The following is a 13,904-nucleotide window of genomic DNA, read 5'->3' as shown; positions in this document are numbered from 1 at the left end:
TTCAATGCCTCTCACTGCAACAATTTTCAATAGTGCTAGCTCCTTCATTATACAGCACCGGGCGTAAACAAGGTTCTCAATTACAGACCCCACGGCCCTGATCAGCCAGTGGGGATCTATAGCGTTAGAGGTCAGACGTCAATAATGAACCGTTCACTCTCAATGTCATTTTGAGACTTTTTCAACACAACTCACGTTTTGTAGAGGAGAGCACACAGGTGGAGCGAGCGTTCAAATGACAAATGACATGCAGAGGAGAAGAGAGGCAATTATGATGGAATTAATAACCACAGGTCTTTGAGCTCATGCAAATTATGGGCCATTTGTGTGATTAGACAGAAAAGATGAACAAGGGATCAATGCCATCTATTTTGGCAAATATCTTAATTATAATTTAGTTACAGTAAACAGCAACACTTTCTGCTTTATATAAAAGTAAGGGATACTTTAAGACACAGTCTTAAGAAACACCTGGACAAGCTATGCAGCAGAACCCAAAACCTATTCCCATTGGACAAGTATTCTTCTTCTTTATTCTAGTCCATGATATATATCTGGCAAGAAACAAAGAACAAAGTATTGCCGCCTGCTGTGCCTGACTGCAAGGAAATAAAATATAAAAAAAACACAGCTGCCTGTAGAGAATGTTCTGAATTTCAGAACAACAAGCACCACCATTTCACAAAAGGAATAAAACATGACAGGGGTGATGTTTTCAATCTTTAACACATGTACAAATAGATGGGGACAAATCATGTTTACGTGCCTTTAAGATGTTACTTATTCTTAACATGTAAATAGGGATGGTATCAAGGTGATATAACGTGAAATTCAATACATTTCTCTTCAGTCCTCTCCATCAATTACTACATTTAACGCTAGCCCTGTGTCTCAAACCAAACACATATGTACACAGAGGACAATCCACCACAAACCAGCCATGTAGTGCCTGTGCTGTGCATAAGAAGGGCACTCACAGAATGGGCCGGGACTGGAAGTCTTCCTGGTTCATCCTCTCGGACTGACGGATCTTGAGGATTTCTGTGTAGCTCAGGTTTTGAAGGCGACTCTTGAACTGGTCCAGAGAATTAGGCTTGACAGTGAGCGCTCGCATGATCTGCTCCCTCACCACCTGCATTACCTGAAACAAACAATACAATTATTCAAGTAAACATCGTAAAAAAGCAAACAATTTTGAGAGTATCAGTGTGAAGTCCCTAATCTGGTTTCTGTAAAAGCAAAGTTGACAATTTGGTTGAAGCATCCAGTGGCAGTAAAATACATGACTAGTCCATAATCCTTGGCCCAGGCTAATGCTATTACTTTAGCTGTAGCTGCAGAAGCCTGACACGGTGCCACTCTGATTCCTCACTTTCCCTCCAGCGTCTGAGAGAGGGAGGGCTTTGTGCTCAACGCTGACAAAGGATGACTCCTCATAACAACACATTCAACACGTCATGCATGTCCAAATCTATTAGCCCTTTGTATAGTCAGAACTGTCAAAGAACCCAAATGTGATTATGATATGAACCTTCCAACACACAGGCTGCATTAGTAAGTGTCTATTGTCAAGTAATTAAGGAATCATAAAGAACAAACATACAACAAAAATGATCTGGGTTCTTCTAGACAAAGTGTGGTGCATAGGCTTTGTTGGACAGGACAGTATGTCTTGTGAAATGGGGGTGAAGAGTGGGGAGAACATTCAACAAACTGTCAGTGCTGGGATTATGGCCACAGTGCAGCAACTCCTCTACTGCTTCTTAACCAACTCCACAACATTGATTTTCTTGTGTTCCTTCTTGCTTGCTGATGTTGCAACAACCAAAAATAGTTTAAGATCAAACAACAGAGTCTTTCCCCTCTGAGCGACAGAAAAACAACCAGTATAAACACGGCTCTGAATGAATTAATCAATGACTGCTTAATAATTTATGCCGCACACACTTGTTGTGGCTAATTAGCTTTTAAAGATCATATATTAGGCAAAAGTGACTCTTATGAGCTTTAAGTCATGTTATAATGTTACCTCCTTATAAACATACCTTGAGTTGTGTTTTGTTTCATTCACCCATGCTTGAGTAATCCTATATTATTGGTTTGTCTTCACATCCAAAGCTCAAAAGAAGAGGAACTCAGCCTAAATATGCAGGGAGTGTGTTAAACATCCGTGAATGAAACAGATGATGAGGGAACAGCTTTGTGTTTTAAATTTGACTTGGATGGGCAGCAGTAAACAGTGTGAAGGTGGTTGTGTTTATGGATGAGGCTCGTTGTCAGTCGACCCCGGGTTTGCACACGGTGATCCACTGCATCACAACAACAAGACACGCTTCTCTCCAACTCCTTTTCATTTGGAGCCATTGTACTTTCTCTATTGGCGTCCTGCTTTGTTGATCAAATGCTCAAGATAGCGCAAATATTTCCATTCCCAACAAGCTGCAGTACACCTCCTCACAGTGACTATAATGAGATGGGGTTTGTTCAATTGGCAGTGTATCTTTCTCAGTTCTATTCTGGCTATTTCAGGCTATTTATAAGAATAAGCGCAGCCAAAACAGACGCCAAGAAAGTCAACTTCTCCGCAGTACTTTTTCATTGTGTTTGCAGCGATTACTCATCAACAGCTCAACTCTTTCAGGGAGCCTTGTAGGCAGATTAACTTTGGAGTAAGTGGGTTCAAAATGACCAGAAACAAGAGCGCTCCAAAACAAAGCTATGAGATTATCCAGAGTAAGAGCTGTAACTGCCAGCTCAAGATGTTTTCAGCATTCAACCAGTTTTGTCTTGGCAGGCAAAAATGAGCCTCTAAAGCTAGATATGATATGAAGAAATTGTTTGTTCCCAAAATAAGGGGAACAGGAAGACAAGCAGACCTCCAAGACAAGTACAAATCCCATATTGTGCGTTTTTCTAATATATGTTATAATGTTGTTTCCTCGTCACAAAGATACTTGGAGTTGTGCTTTGTTTCGTTCAGACATATTTAACACACAAACCCTGCATTTTTAGGCTGAGTTGTTCTCCCAAATAGAAAACACCCTGTTCCACCTTGTGATGTCATCATGTAGTAATACAGGAAGTGCTCCACCATGTTTTTAAACTCCATACAGCTTCACTAGAATCATTTGGATAATTTCAGACAGGGAATTGCCAATCTCTACTGAGCTAAAGGTAACAGACAGAGCATTTTGAGCTTTGGAAAAGTAGACGCCCAATAATGCAAACATGTGTGAATGAAACAAAACACAACTCCAGGTATGTTTTTGAGGAGTTAACAGGAGTATAACATGGCTTAAACCTCACAAGAGTCAATACATACAACTACTACATGACAGTACAATTACATGAATGCTTCCGGTACCAAAAGAAAACAAAAATGTACAAAACTGACAGTGAACATGATACGTCTTCATGATATGGTTCATATACGTCAGTGCTGGAGTCTATATAAAGGTTTCTTAATTACTGTTTCTACTACAACACTCAAGCTTTTCAGAACTAACGGATGGACGGTTCACAGAAATAGAAACTACGCTAATAGCTCAGATCTAATCCAACACAAGAACACTGATGCCTGTGTTTGAAAATAACAAATCGCACTGAACCACTTACATTATGTCTCCTGTCCCACATAAAATTGAAAACCCCCTCATATTAATCTCTGAAGTGTTGTGGATGCCCCTTGTAAATACATTTCTCATTACCGCTTCTCTAGGTCATACTTTTATAGTGAAAACGATGTCTTCCAGATTTATGACCCCTGTGACTTCCTGCTCTCTCCCAGTTCTTCACTCAGACAAATGGGCGAATCCCGAGGCTCGTAATCATGATATGAGAGATCCATCATCCCTGACTTTTAATCTCCATCACATAGAGGAGGCTGTCATAAACTACATACATACACCTACACTGCAGATAATGAAGCTTTATTATAATTTATGTCTCCATTAGATTTACAAATGATGTGTCGAGACTTGAAAAACTTGGTAGTTAAAGTAGTTAAAGTAAATGCTGGCACGTTGTTTGTCTCCTTGGGGATGATATTGCTTTGCCTGAAACACTATACTGTTCCAGGATATAGTAAACATATCAATTTTGCATTAATTAAATTACAGGAGCTTTTATTTCTCATAAATACGTGAACTTGCAGAAACCTGTAACTTGGCTTGTTGGTGTCACCATGGAAATATACAAGTTTAATGTCATAGTGCAAGTGGGTAAAGTTACATAATGCACCTTTAAATCTAAGTAAATGGATGGTTTACCTGGGCAAAATAAAGGTTGGGACAATGGATAAATTCCAGCCGGCCAAGATGGCAAGTGGGACTTAAGCGTTAGCATAAACAAAAACAAAAAATAAAAGAATGGTGTTGATGTCATGTAATAATTAGGTGTGTATCATAATAGTAATCGCTACTAAAATAGGTTAAAGAAAATATATTGTGCTGCTATATAGTTATAATCTACGACACCCGCGGATTATCATGTTATAATTTGGACATTTTAAAAGGCAATATTCATCAAAGTCAGCACGCTAACTTCCCCGTTAGAAAACTGCGGTGCCCAATGGGAGCTGACTTCGTCGCAAACGAACCGTGAAATTGACAACACCTCCGATGGATTTTTTGTCTATGTGTACCAAAATGACTACGTGGCGCTGCTGAATCCAGTGCATATCACCTATTAAGAAAATAAAACTGGAGAATGACGTAAGTACGTCACAGTGGGCTTGTACCGGTGGCAGTGAAAACAGGAGTTGATCGACAATATGGCATGTTGAAAATAAATTAAAGATTGCTTAAATATGCACGAATCATTCCAAAAACAACTTTGAGAGGGTAAATGAGAGGGGAAAACAACTACAACATTAAAAGCTCTGAAAAGTCGATTTTGCATAATAGGTCTGCTTTAATTATGCTAACTAATGCTCCCTCCATATGCCTTACATCAATAGTGGTGCAAAATGACAAGAACGTAGCCCAAACTAAAGGTCACATTGGGACAGTAATCTTTCATGATCTATACTCTGTGCCATGAGCGGTCTTATTGTTATTGCTCAGCTCTGTTATAGAATGAGTCTCTGGAGGAATGCAGTGAAGTCGGCCCTGGGGAAGACTCATTAATATGACTTGTGTACAGCAGAAAAACAATTCGGCCAGCCCATGTGGCTGCACTCCTGCTAATTAACACAGGAATATTCATCAGATTTAATACGAACACATGGTCCTCTCACAACAGGCCAGTGAGCACCAGAATATTTTATCTCCAACCCTTCCACACCCACCCAGCTCCTTGGTAGAGGTCACATGATGTCAGGCAAACTTTCCCCAGTAAATTTAGACAGATGCTTCACTTTTTGTGGTCTTCAAAACAAAACATGGTGTAGTCTTTGATCTTGAACATGATTTGTAGTGATTTGATGCGTGTCACGGAAAGTTAAGTATATAGCTGTTAAAGTTTAACAACTATATACTTTGCCAGTTTTGGTACAAGTTTGAAGTCGCCATTTCTACCCATATCAGAGGAAAATTTGAACAAAAAGAACTATTTGCTTAAAGTGAACAATCCTCTATCCCATTTGCAGAGAGTAGCACCAGTATCAGTTCTACTGTCCCATGAAGCATGAAACCCAAAGTATAGGCCTAACTCCTGATTCTTCATGTTCCTTATTCACTCAGATGGGACAATTCACCAGCCCTCCCCTTTTGTTCTGCCCAATGGACCGACTAGACTAAAGGGACAAATGATGGTCCAGCCAATCAGCTGTCTCCTCCTTCATTTACCTCAGAGTAAGGTAATAACGTCATTTAGCCCTGTCACTCACAGGCTCACTGTGGCACTGCAGACTGTTCAGCGGGCAAACTTCACTGGGCAAATAATAAGACCTTCATCATGCAGTAATGACTTCCCTCAAAGCTATCAAGAGAGCTATTTTACACTGCCAGAATGTGTTACATGAGCATGCAATTTAGGCATGGTTAGGTTAAAAAGCTTGAACAAAAATTTGAAATGTTCAATAAGTAAAACTATTAAGATAAAGAACGTGCTTCGCACATGGTATTTCTGAAGCCAGGTGCGTTGGAGAGGGCGTGCGTAATGCTCGCCAAAATCAAAAATAGAAAGACCCCCGCACTCTGTCTTTGCCCAATGAAGGCCTGGTTGCTGAAACGTTGCTGCTGCACTGTAAACAAACCTTTTTGCAAATAAGGCAGAGCGGGAGTATTTCTATTTTTGAATAAGTAAAACTATAAAAAATGCATTTTATTGATTCAAATGTCCTTCTTCTAAGACAAAAGCTCAATTACATTGTTACGCACTGTATAAGTGTTTTGCTAAGTTAATGATACAAGTATACCAAGATCATAGTATGACTAGAGTAGACTGGAAATGTGACTCTTGATGCAAGACAGCAGTTTTGGTGAGAATGGATTGCCTACATCTCCTCACAGAGTGTAAGAGCTGACTGTTGTGTTTACACTTCCTCAGGGATTACCTGGCTTCACACCGGGGCATACTTATAGACTTGGAGGTCAATAGCCCAGTGCTGCAATTAATCATGTACTCTGTTGTGCTACATGCAAACACAGTACATGGATATTTACAATGTGCAATATGCCAATAACAATTGTAGTCACGTTTCACTGGCCATCAAATATAGCCTATTTTATTTCTCATGTTTCATGCACACACTAGTTCAATTTGTGTATGGTTTCACACTATTGAAGTAAAACACATTTATTACATGTCAGATGACAGATACAAATAAAAACAACTCAAACTACAAAATAGCCTACAGCTTTCTGAATGTCAACTTAGTCTCCCTGAAGTGTGATGTGATGTGACATGTGTAAATAAATACTAAAATATTCAGACTTTGACATGGCTCGACCTTTTGCCCCAACCCGATGATGACAGCTGCAACTGGGATGTGCACTGTCAGATTACAAAGACGGGAGTGACAAAAGGAGCCGAAAATAACTCTCATGTCTCTGATGCTCTTGATATCGTCCAGAAACATGCCCCAGAGCCTTACATCCATCTGTATTCTTCCCCATTAAAGACTGATATTGTGCCATGTAAAAACTGTAAAAAGCAGAAGAGAGGAAACTCAGAAAGGCACAAGTTTCTTCCATTAACTTTTCAATTATGCGTCCACCCCCCACGGTGCAAATGTAAGAAGCTTTTGTATCCATGTCTTTCAGAAAAATGAACTACAATAGAAATGGGCTATAGGACTTTGGAGAGCAATGAAAGTAAGCACATTTTCCCGATGGGGCTTGTTGACAGTTTCTACACATATTAAGAAGAATTGAGGACATAGAAAGCAGTTCATATACAGTACTGTGCAAAAGGGTTAGACAGGCTTAAGACGACTGACAATGTAGTGAACAACCAAACAAAAAGACCAAAATTCTTAACTAAGGGAAACATTCTATGCTCTTCTTGTTAAGGCAAGAGACCCATGTTGCAAGGACAAAGTACAGTGCCCAGACCAGGACAAAAACTAGTTCAGGGGTCAACACTTCATCTATCGCACTACAAGTCACCCATGTTAGTATAATTTCCCCAAAAAGCCTGGAAATCTGACTTACATTCATTTCCTGGAGCTCAATCCAAACCTGGTCCCTAACCATATTTACTACTTTCCTAACTCTTAACCTAAACACCAACCTATTTTACCTCATCTTCATTAGATAGATGACATGATTTAGTCACGGGGACTTGATTTTTGTCCCCATAAGTGGCACAGGTGTGAATAAGTACACAAATGTTAGGCCGCACAATGTAATAAACACCCACCCACCATTTCTTGCTCTTGCCCAACTTTCTCAGGAGTTTGTATGTCTAACTTGAAATTTACGCCCCCCGCGGTCACTTACTTCCAGTTGACTGATGTGATGGCGGTGCCTGCTGTTGCCACGCTGTTCCTGTTGCCATTTTTAGCCGGTCAGCGCCACACACGCTCACAAACTGTCAAAGGAGCTCTATTTCAACAAGCCACTAGCAGTGACACACTGCACAGCCCATATGGATGATCAGAGGGGACAGTCGCCTGGGAAATCAGCACCAACTAGACTCCATCAAGAAACGCCAAGTCGACCTTGGCTGGTACACGGCACAGTGTTCATGTCTGCTTTATTACAACATACAAGAAAAATGAACACTCCATTAATTGTCCCAGTGGGAGGAGCTAATTGTTTGTAATTAAAGATATATCTGCGGACATCAAAACTGAGATTAGTTGGTTGTCTTACAAAAAAAAACTATTTGCTCTTTTAATGATGAAGGTTTCACAGCTTGAGTTGAGAGTAAAATGACATTGAACAAAATATAAATATATCTTGGCATCATAGTAGTGATGGGTGTCCTTGTCGCACAAACTAAATAATGGTGAATTTACACTTCTTGTTTCCCACAGTTTATACAAAAAAAAAACAAAAACAAACTGTTACAAGGCCATACATAATAACAATAGAGATTTTTTTCCTCTCTCTGGGGTTGATTATTTCAGATCTAAAAATAGCAACACCAGAACAAACGAATGAACACGAGTATGGCTAAAACACACTTTAATGTCAAACCCATTTTACTCACCATAAAATCACTTGTCCTGTTATTGTATACAGTTTACTAGTTTAGTGCTACTCCATGTGCAGACTCTATATCCTAATGACAGCTAAACTCAATGAGAGATAATGCTGATGGTGATAAATGCTAATGTCATAGGCCCCTGCAGCCATTTTCACAGCACGGCTCCTTGCACTACACAATCACATGACCGCCTTGGTGTGATACTAAATGAGAACCAACAAGATCACTGCAGAGTACACACTTGTGCTATCAAGCTAATGCAAAGAAAACACATATAAATACAGCCATAATGTTTAGAGTAACACTGCAGACCCAAACAACAGCCTCATTATTTTGATACAGTGAAATGTTAGCTTGTCTCCACTCATGCACCTCTGATGGTTTGACGCTAATGGCTCATAATCGCTCTTGTCTGATTAGGGAGCTCAACTGTGGCATCCTTAACGTGAGTGGGCTAACAGAGCCGTCCTCTCTTATACCGCTAATACAGGAAGGAGGAATATCAGAGTTAGCATTTAGATCCATTTACAATTGATTAAAAAATGAAGTAATAAAAATTCCCCGGGAGTGCTGGCTATTTGTCGCTGCAGTGCTGTCTAATCATGCATAATACACATGTGCAAAAACAATAAAAGAAAAACCTTGTTAAAGGAGAGGGAGGTTGAGGCAGCCAGGCATAAAGATATAAATAGCCTGTCTGATTTCGACAATAGGGACAGAGGAGAGAGTGGGAGAGAGGGGAGGAGGGGGGCGTGAGACTCAAAGGAAGGGGAAGGGGAAGGGGAAGGGGGAGATGGGCGACCACTGGAGGGAGAAAGATGAGAGGAGCCAGCAGGTATACTGGAAAATACACATCAAATCAGGGCCTGGGAGCAAAAACTGGGGCCTTTGAAAATGTATTATGTTATTAATATGTTCTGTAGATACAAATTGGGAACTGGTGTATGGCAATATATAAAAATAAACAAATGAATAATTTATCTAAAGAGCCCTAGTGGTTCAAACGGTAAAAATATAAACAACAACCCAGCTTTGAATAGTGGGCAAGTTCGATCCAATGCTGATGCTAGAATCAATCTTTTCGACAATAAAGTTAAGAGCTGCATGGTACAAGTGAGGAAAATAAAGATACAACCAACACAATCAACTGGACCCCTAGAAAATGTGATCAGACTGAGAAATAAATGCAACCATCATACACATGACTGTAGTTATAGTCTACAATAACAACTTGATCGCAATATATAGCACAAAAAAAACATACTCCAAAACTGCTTCAGAATCTCAGTTTTACAGACTTGTTCTTTGATTGAAGCAACCTCCAAAAAATGTCACTTTCTCATTCTGTAGACTTTATGGACAGATGGCAGCAAATCAAATTATTGTCAAGTGAGAGGAGAATGGGGAGGGGCTATACTCTGAAGCAGGTCACGGATGTAGTGTTTCATGTAAACCATAGCATCAGCACATTCACAGTAGTTGACACATGGCACCCCACCTCCTTACGGACTGTCCCCGTACACCTCCTGGTCTAAACATGGCTTCGGCCCCACACCTTTGGCACCTGCTCCACATTACCCCTGCTCCAACGGTTTATACTGAGAGCGCTCCAATTTAGCATACATGTTACCCCATTGGCACAGCAACCCATTGCAAATGACAGCATAATGTGTCCATAATTGATTAGTGATGTGTAGCCTTCATCAGCAATAGAAGCTAAATCTCCTACACACATTATTAGACACACTGACAGTGAAAACCAAAGCTTATGAAGGGTTTCAAGGCTGGTGCTGCAGGGGCTTCTGAGGATCGACGTGAATAATCCCACAGGGGACGGGCAAAGCTGATTAACCAGTGCACTCAGAGCACTGCAGACTGCTGAAGGAAAACTGCAGCCAAAGTAAACCAAGGACTAATTTAATGGCTGGAAATGATAGGTTGAAGGTTCATTCATTAGTCTGATTGATTGTGAATTGGCATGGTGGCATAGTCTGTAATAATCTATAAATCAATAGTAATTAGTCAGAATCAATATTGCTTAATTGTTATTACCAATTTAACTTATGGGTAAAAATAAATATGCACAAAGGGTAAAAGTAACCGTAACTTAACTGTGCATATATAACACTTGGATATAACAATATGGACCATGGGGTGACAGTAGCTCAGTTGGTAGGAGTGTTTATGCGAAGGTTGGCAGTTCAAAACCCGCTCCCACAGATTAATACTGTTGCTGTGCCCCTGGGCAAGACACTTAACCCACTTCACCCCCAGTGTTTGCATACATTCATGTATAAATGTGTATGAATGGGTGACTGTTTCCTTGATTTAAAGTGCTTTGAATGCATTTATCTAGGCTTGGGACTAACAAAAATATACACATATACATTTAAGGCTGTATACTATTAAAATGATTCAAAACCTTTATAAATATTGTAACATTACTCCTGTTAGTAGTCCATTAGTCCAAATAAATGTAATTATTTATGTAGCCACATGGCCACATTTTATTTATTTTTATTTGTGGTTCAGAAATAATTACACTGACATATAAGAGCAATGTGTGCCCTCCCTTGAAAGCTTATAAAACACACCACTTATAGAGTCCAGATTGAAGTTCATGACCCCGTTTTCCTCAGTATAAAGCAGGTAAACAGAACAAAGGGACGCTCTCATGTCCAAAACAAGTGCATCCCTGTAGTGGCAATGCTTCACAGTGTGTGCTCTACAGACTGGTCCTGACCCCGCTCTAATCCACCATCATCTCCTCATGCCCAAAAAAACGCCGCTTCAAGCTCTTCCAACTAGCACCACACAGCATGGAGGAAGAGAGGAGAGGGAACGCACGCAATGCAACCAAATTCCTCTGTTGACAATCTGAGGAGAAGTGGAGTAATCCCATTCACAACAAGACCCCACCCCCACCCCTCCGTACACCAGGATACAGATAGTGCCCTGGGTGCGCTAAAGCGGGGGGGTGATCTTTGTATGCGAATCTGTCCATGAGCGCTCAGAGCTTAGAAGTGGGGGTGAAATTGTGTTGGATTATGTCAACGTGGCTGCGTTTGTATACGTGTGTGTATGTGTTAATGAAAAGACTACTGGATGCATCCTTGTCTAACCTGCTTACGCTTCACCGGGATTGCATCTGCCCAACCATCGCATGCTGTCTCTCAGTTTGTCTTCCTGCAATCTAAATAGTATTTATTCAGTATTTGAAGTACTTACATGTCACCTCCATGGTTCCAGTAGTACCAAACTCTCCACAGTGATGGATGGTGAGGAGAAGGTATCACGCGATGGTTGGAGAAAGAGTGCTTTGCAATAGTGGAATCTTAGCTTTAGTGTTAGACAAAAAAAAATAAAATTAAAATAAATCTCCAAAGCTTATCCAACACTTTTCCTTCAGTCTTCAATCTTCTTTCCAGCTTTATCCTCTTTCTTCTTTTTCTGTTATTTTGAGGTGTACTATTAATTTGTGCATGCCTTCCAAATCCTGCCTTCCTCGCGCCCCCTCCCTGTTGTGACTCTAAGAGCATCAACCAGGCTGCTCGGCTTCGCTTATGTTGATCTCTGAGCTTATGCCCTGATTGGACGCACGCCACGATCACAGACACCAATGGCGGCACGGAGAGTGGATCACATGACAGGTGTATGCGTGTGTGTGGGAGAAATGGAGAGGTTTTTTAGACCAGGGGATGGGAGGATGAGAAAGGAAGAAGGAGGAGGAGGAGGGTGTATCCAGAGTGCCTCCAAGCTGAGAAAGAGTGGAGAGATGGATGCTCTTGTCCTAAGACTTTAAAAAGAGAGAGATGCGAAGCCCAAAAACAGACCGCTATCGAAATGGCGAAAGCAAATGAGCACAATGCTGCTACAGTGGAGAAGTGGCTCCATCTTAGAGGCACAGAGGAGAGCGGCGCTGGTAATTGGACAGCGGTTGCCATGGAAACAGGGGAAACGGTTGCCTGGCGGCCGAAGCGGTGCACTGGGAGGACCAGACCTGCCTCCATTAAACACACACGGCACACACTCCTATTCTCTTCAAGCATCATCCATTAACGAGAGTGGACCAAATAGTCTAATGTCTGTGCAATCAAACATGCATTGGATTTCATACCTTGATGAAAGATTCATGTGTCTTTCAAATGAGGCAAACGATTTTGAAGTATTGCAATTGTAATCAAAGTTGTAGCTTCTAATGCATTATTCTTTTTTATTAGAACATTTTGGGTGCATTCTAGGTACAAAATTTCTGCTGCCTACACAACTGAATTTCTTCTATTTTGGAAATACAGGCCCCATCTCACAGTGGTACTACAATGCTGAAAATCTGCACATAAAACCAAACACTGCCTTTACTAAACAAATGGTAAATGTCATAACTGAAACGCCACATCTAAATCTCCATCTTCATCAAAGCATGAAAAGTGTGTGATCATGTGTGTAAAGAACAGATCCTCAGTCAGCCATAAAGTCAGAATCAGAGAGAGCCATCAGTAGTCCAAGAAACACTGCGTTAAAGACCACAGCACCTTGGCAATCTACATCAATTACAGCTGAACAAAGGGTTCTGTGCGTGCACTGCTGCCCAGTAACTACTGCTGTCAGTGGGACTGCACACACTAACAAGTCCAGATATACGGCTTTAGTTTTCCTTAAGAGTGCCCAATGTGACTTCTGCAAGTATCTTATTGTTTTATCTGGAATCTTCAACATTATCTATATGCCATTTATTCCATACATAGTGTGAGTGGGGACATCTTTCCACAGATCTGACCTGTAACTTAATACATAACAATAACAACAACAATAGGAGGAAGAGGGGAAGAAGAAGAAGAGGAAGAGGAGGAGGAAGAAGAGAAAGAGGTGAAAGGGAAGGAAGAGGAGGAAGAAAAGGAAGAGGAGGAATTCAATTTTTATATAGTACTTTCCAAGACACCCAAAACTCTTCGCAATAACACACAGAGCAGTCAGGCACACATACACAGGCACACACAAACATGGGCGTGGTCAGGTGGGAGGCCACTTTAAACAGAAACATTTTGAGAAGTGATTTGAATTGATCAGTGGAAAAGCTCTAAAAGCTCTATTGACAGTGGGCTCTCCACCAGAAAAGTCACATAGTGCACCTTTAACAATGTGGATTATGGAGTGGGACTAATCTTACACTAATATTATAATACATATAAATATAAAGGACTTTAGTTTTGTGTAATTCCGTTGTCATTTTTGCCTGTGTGAACTCATTTGTGAATTCACTGATGCGTTTATTGAGTTGACATTTCATTCCATTACAAGATACAGATGTC

General features: G+C 40.6%; 2 protein-coding genes across 5 annotated transcripts in view; one reads left to right on the top strand and one right to left on the bottom strand.

Moving 5' to 3' along the window:
* Positions 1-7,627, top strand: part of sytl1 (synaptotagmin-like 1) — a 37,651-nt gene extending 30,024 nt beyond the window's left edge. Inside the window, exon 16 of the mRNA XM_055225224.1 lies at positions 7,611-7,627. The gene's annotated coding sequence lies outside the window, so the exon portion shown is untranslated. The remainder of the gene's footprint in view (positions 1-7,610) is intronic.
* Positions 1-13,904, bottom strand: part of elmo1 (engulfment and cell motility 1 (ced-12 homolog, C. elegans)) — a 101,651-nt gene that overhangs the window by 8,231 nt on the left and 79,516 nt on the right. For 2 of the 4 annotated variants that reach the window (XM_033975492.2, XM_033975493.2), the window contains one exon: positions 978-1,141. In XM_033975492.2, coding sequence (XP_033831383.1) covers positions 978-1,141 — 164 coding nt within the window. Of the gene's footprint in view, positions 1-977; positions 1,144-11,823; positions 12,098-13,904 lie in introns of those variants that run through there. The other 2 variants (XM_033975494.2, XM_055225217.1) reach the window with 2 other exon arrangements.

Source organism: Periophthalmus magnuspinnatus, chromosome 11 (assembly GCF_009829125.3).
Source record: "Periophthalmus magnuspinnatus isolate fPerMag1 chromosome 11, fPerMag1.2.pri, whole genome shotgun sequence".
In the NCBI taxonomy this organism is placed as follows: Eukaryota; Metazoa; Chordata; class Actinopteri; order Gobiiformes; family Gobiidae; genus Periophthalmus; species Periophthalmus magnuspinnatus.
Note: the sequence above shows the minus strand (reverse complement) of the source record. Positions and strands in the feature narration are given on the sequence as shown.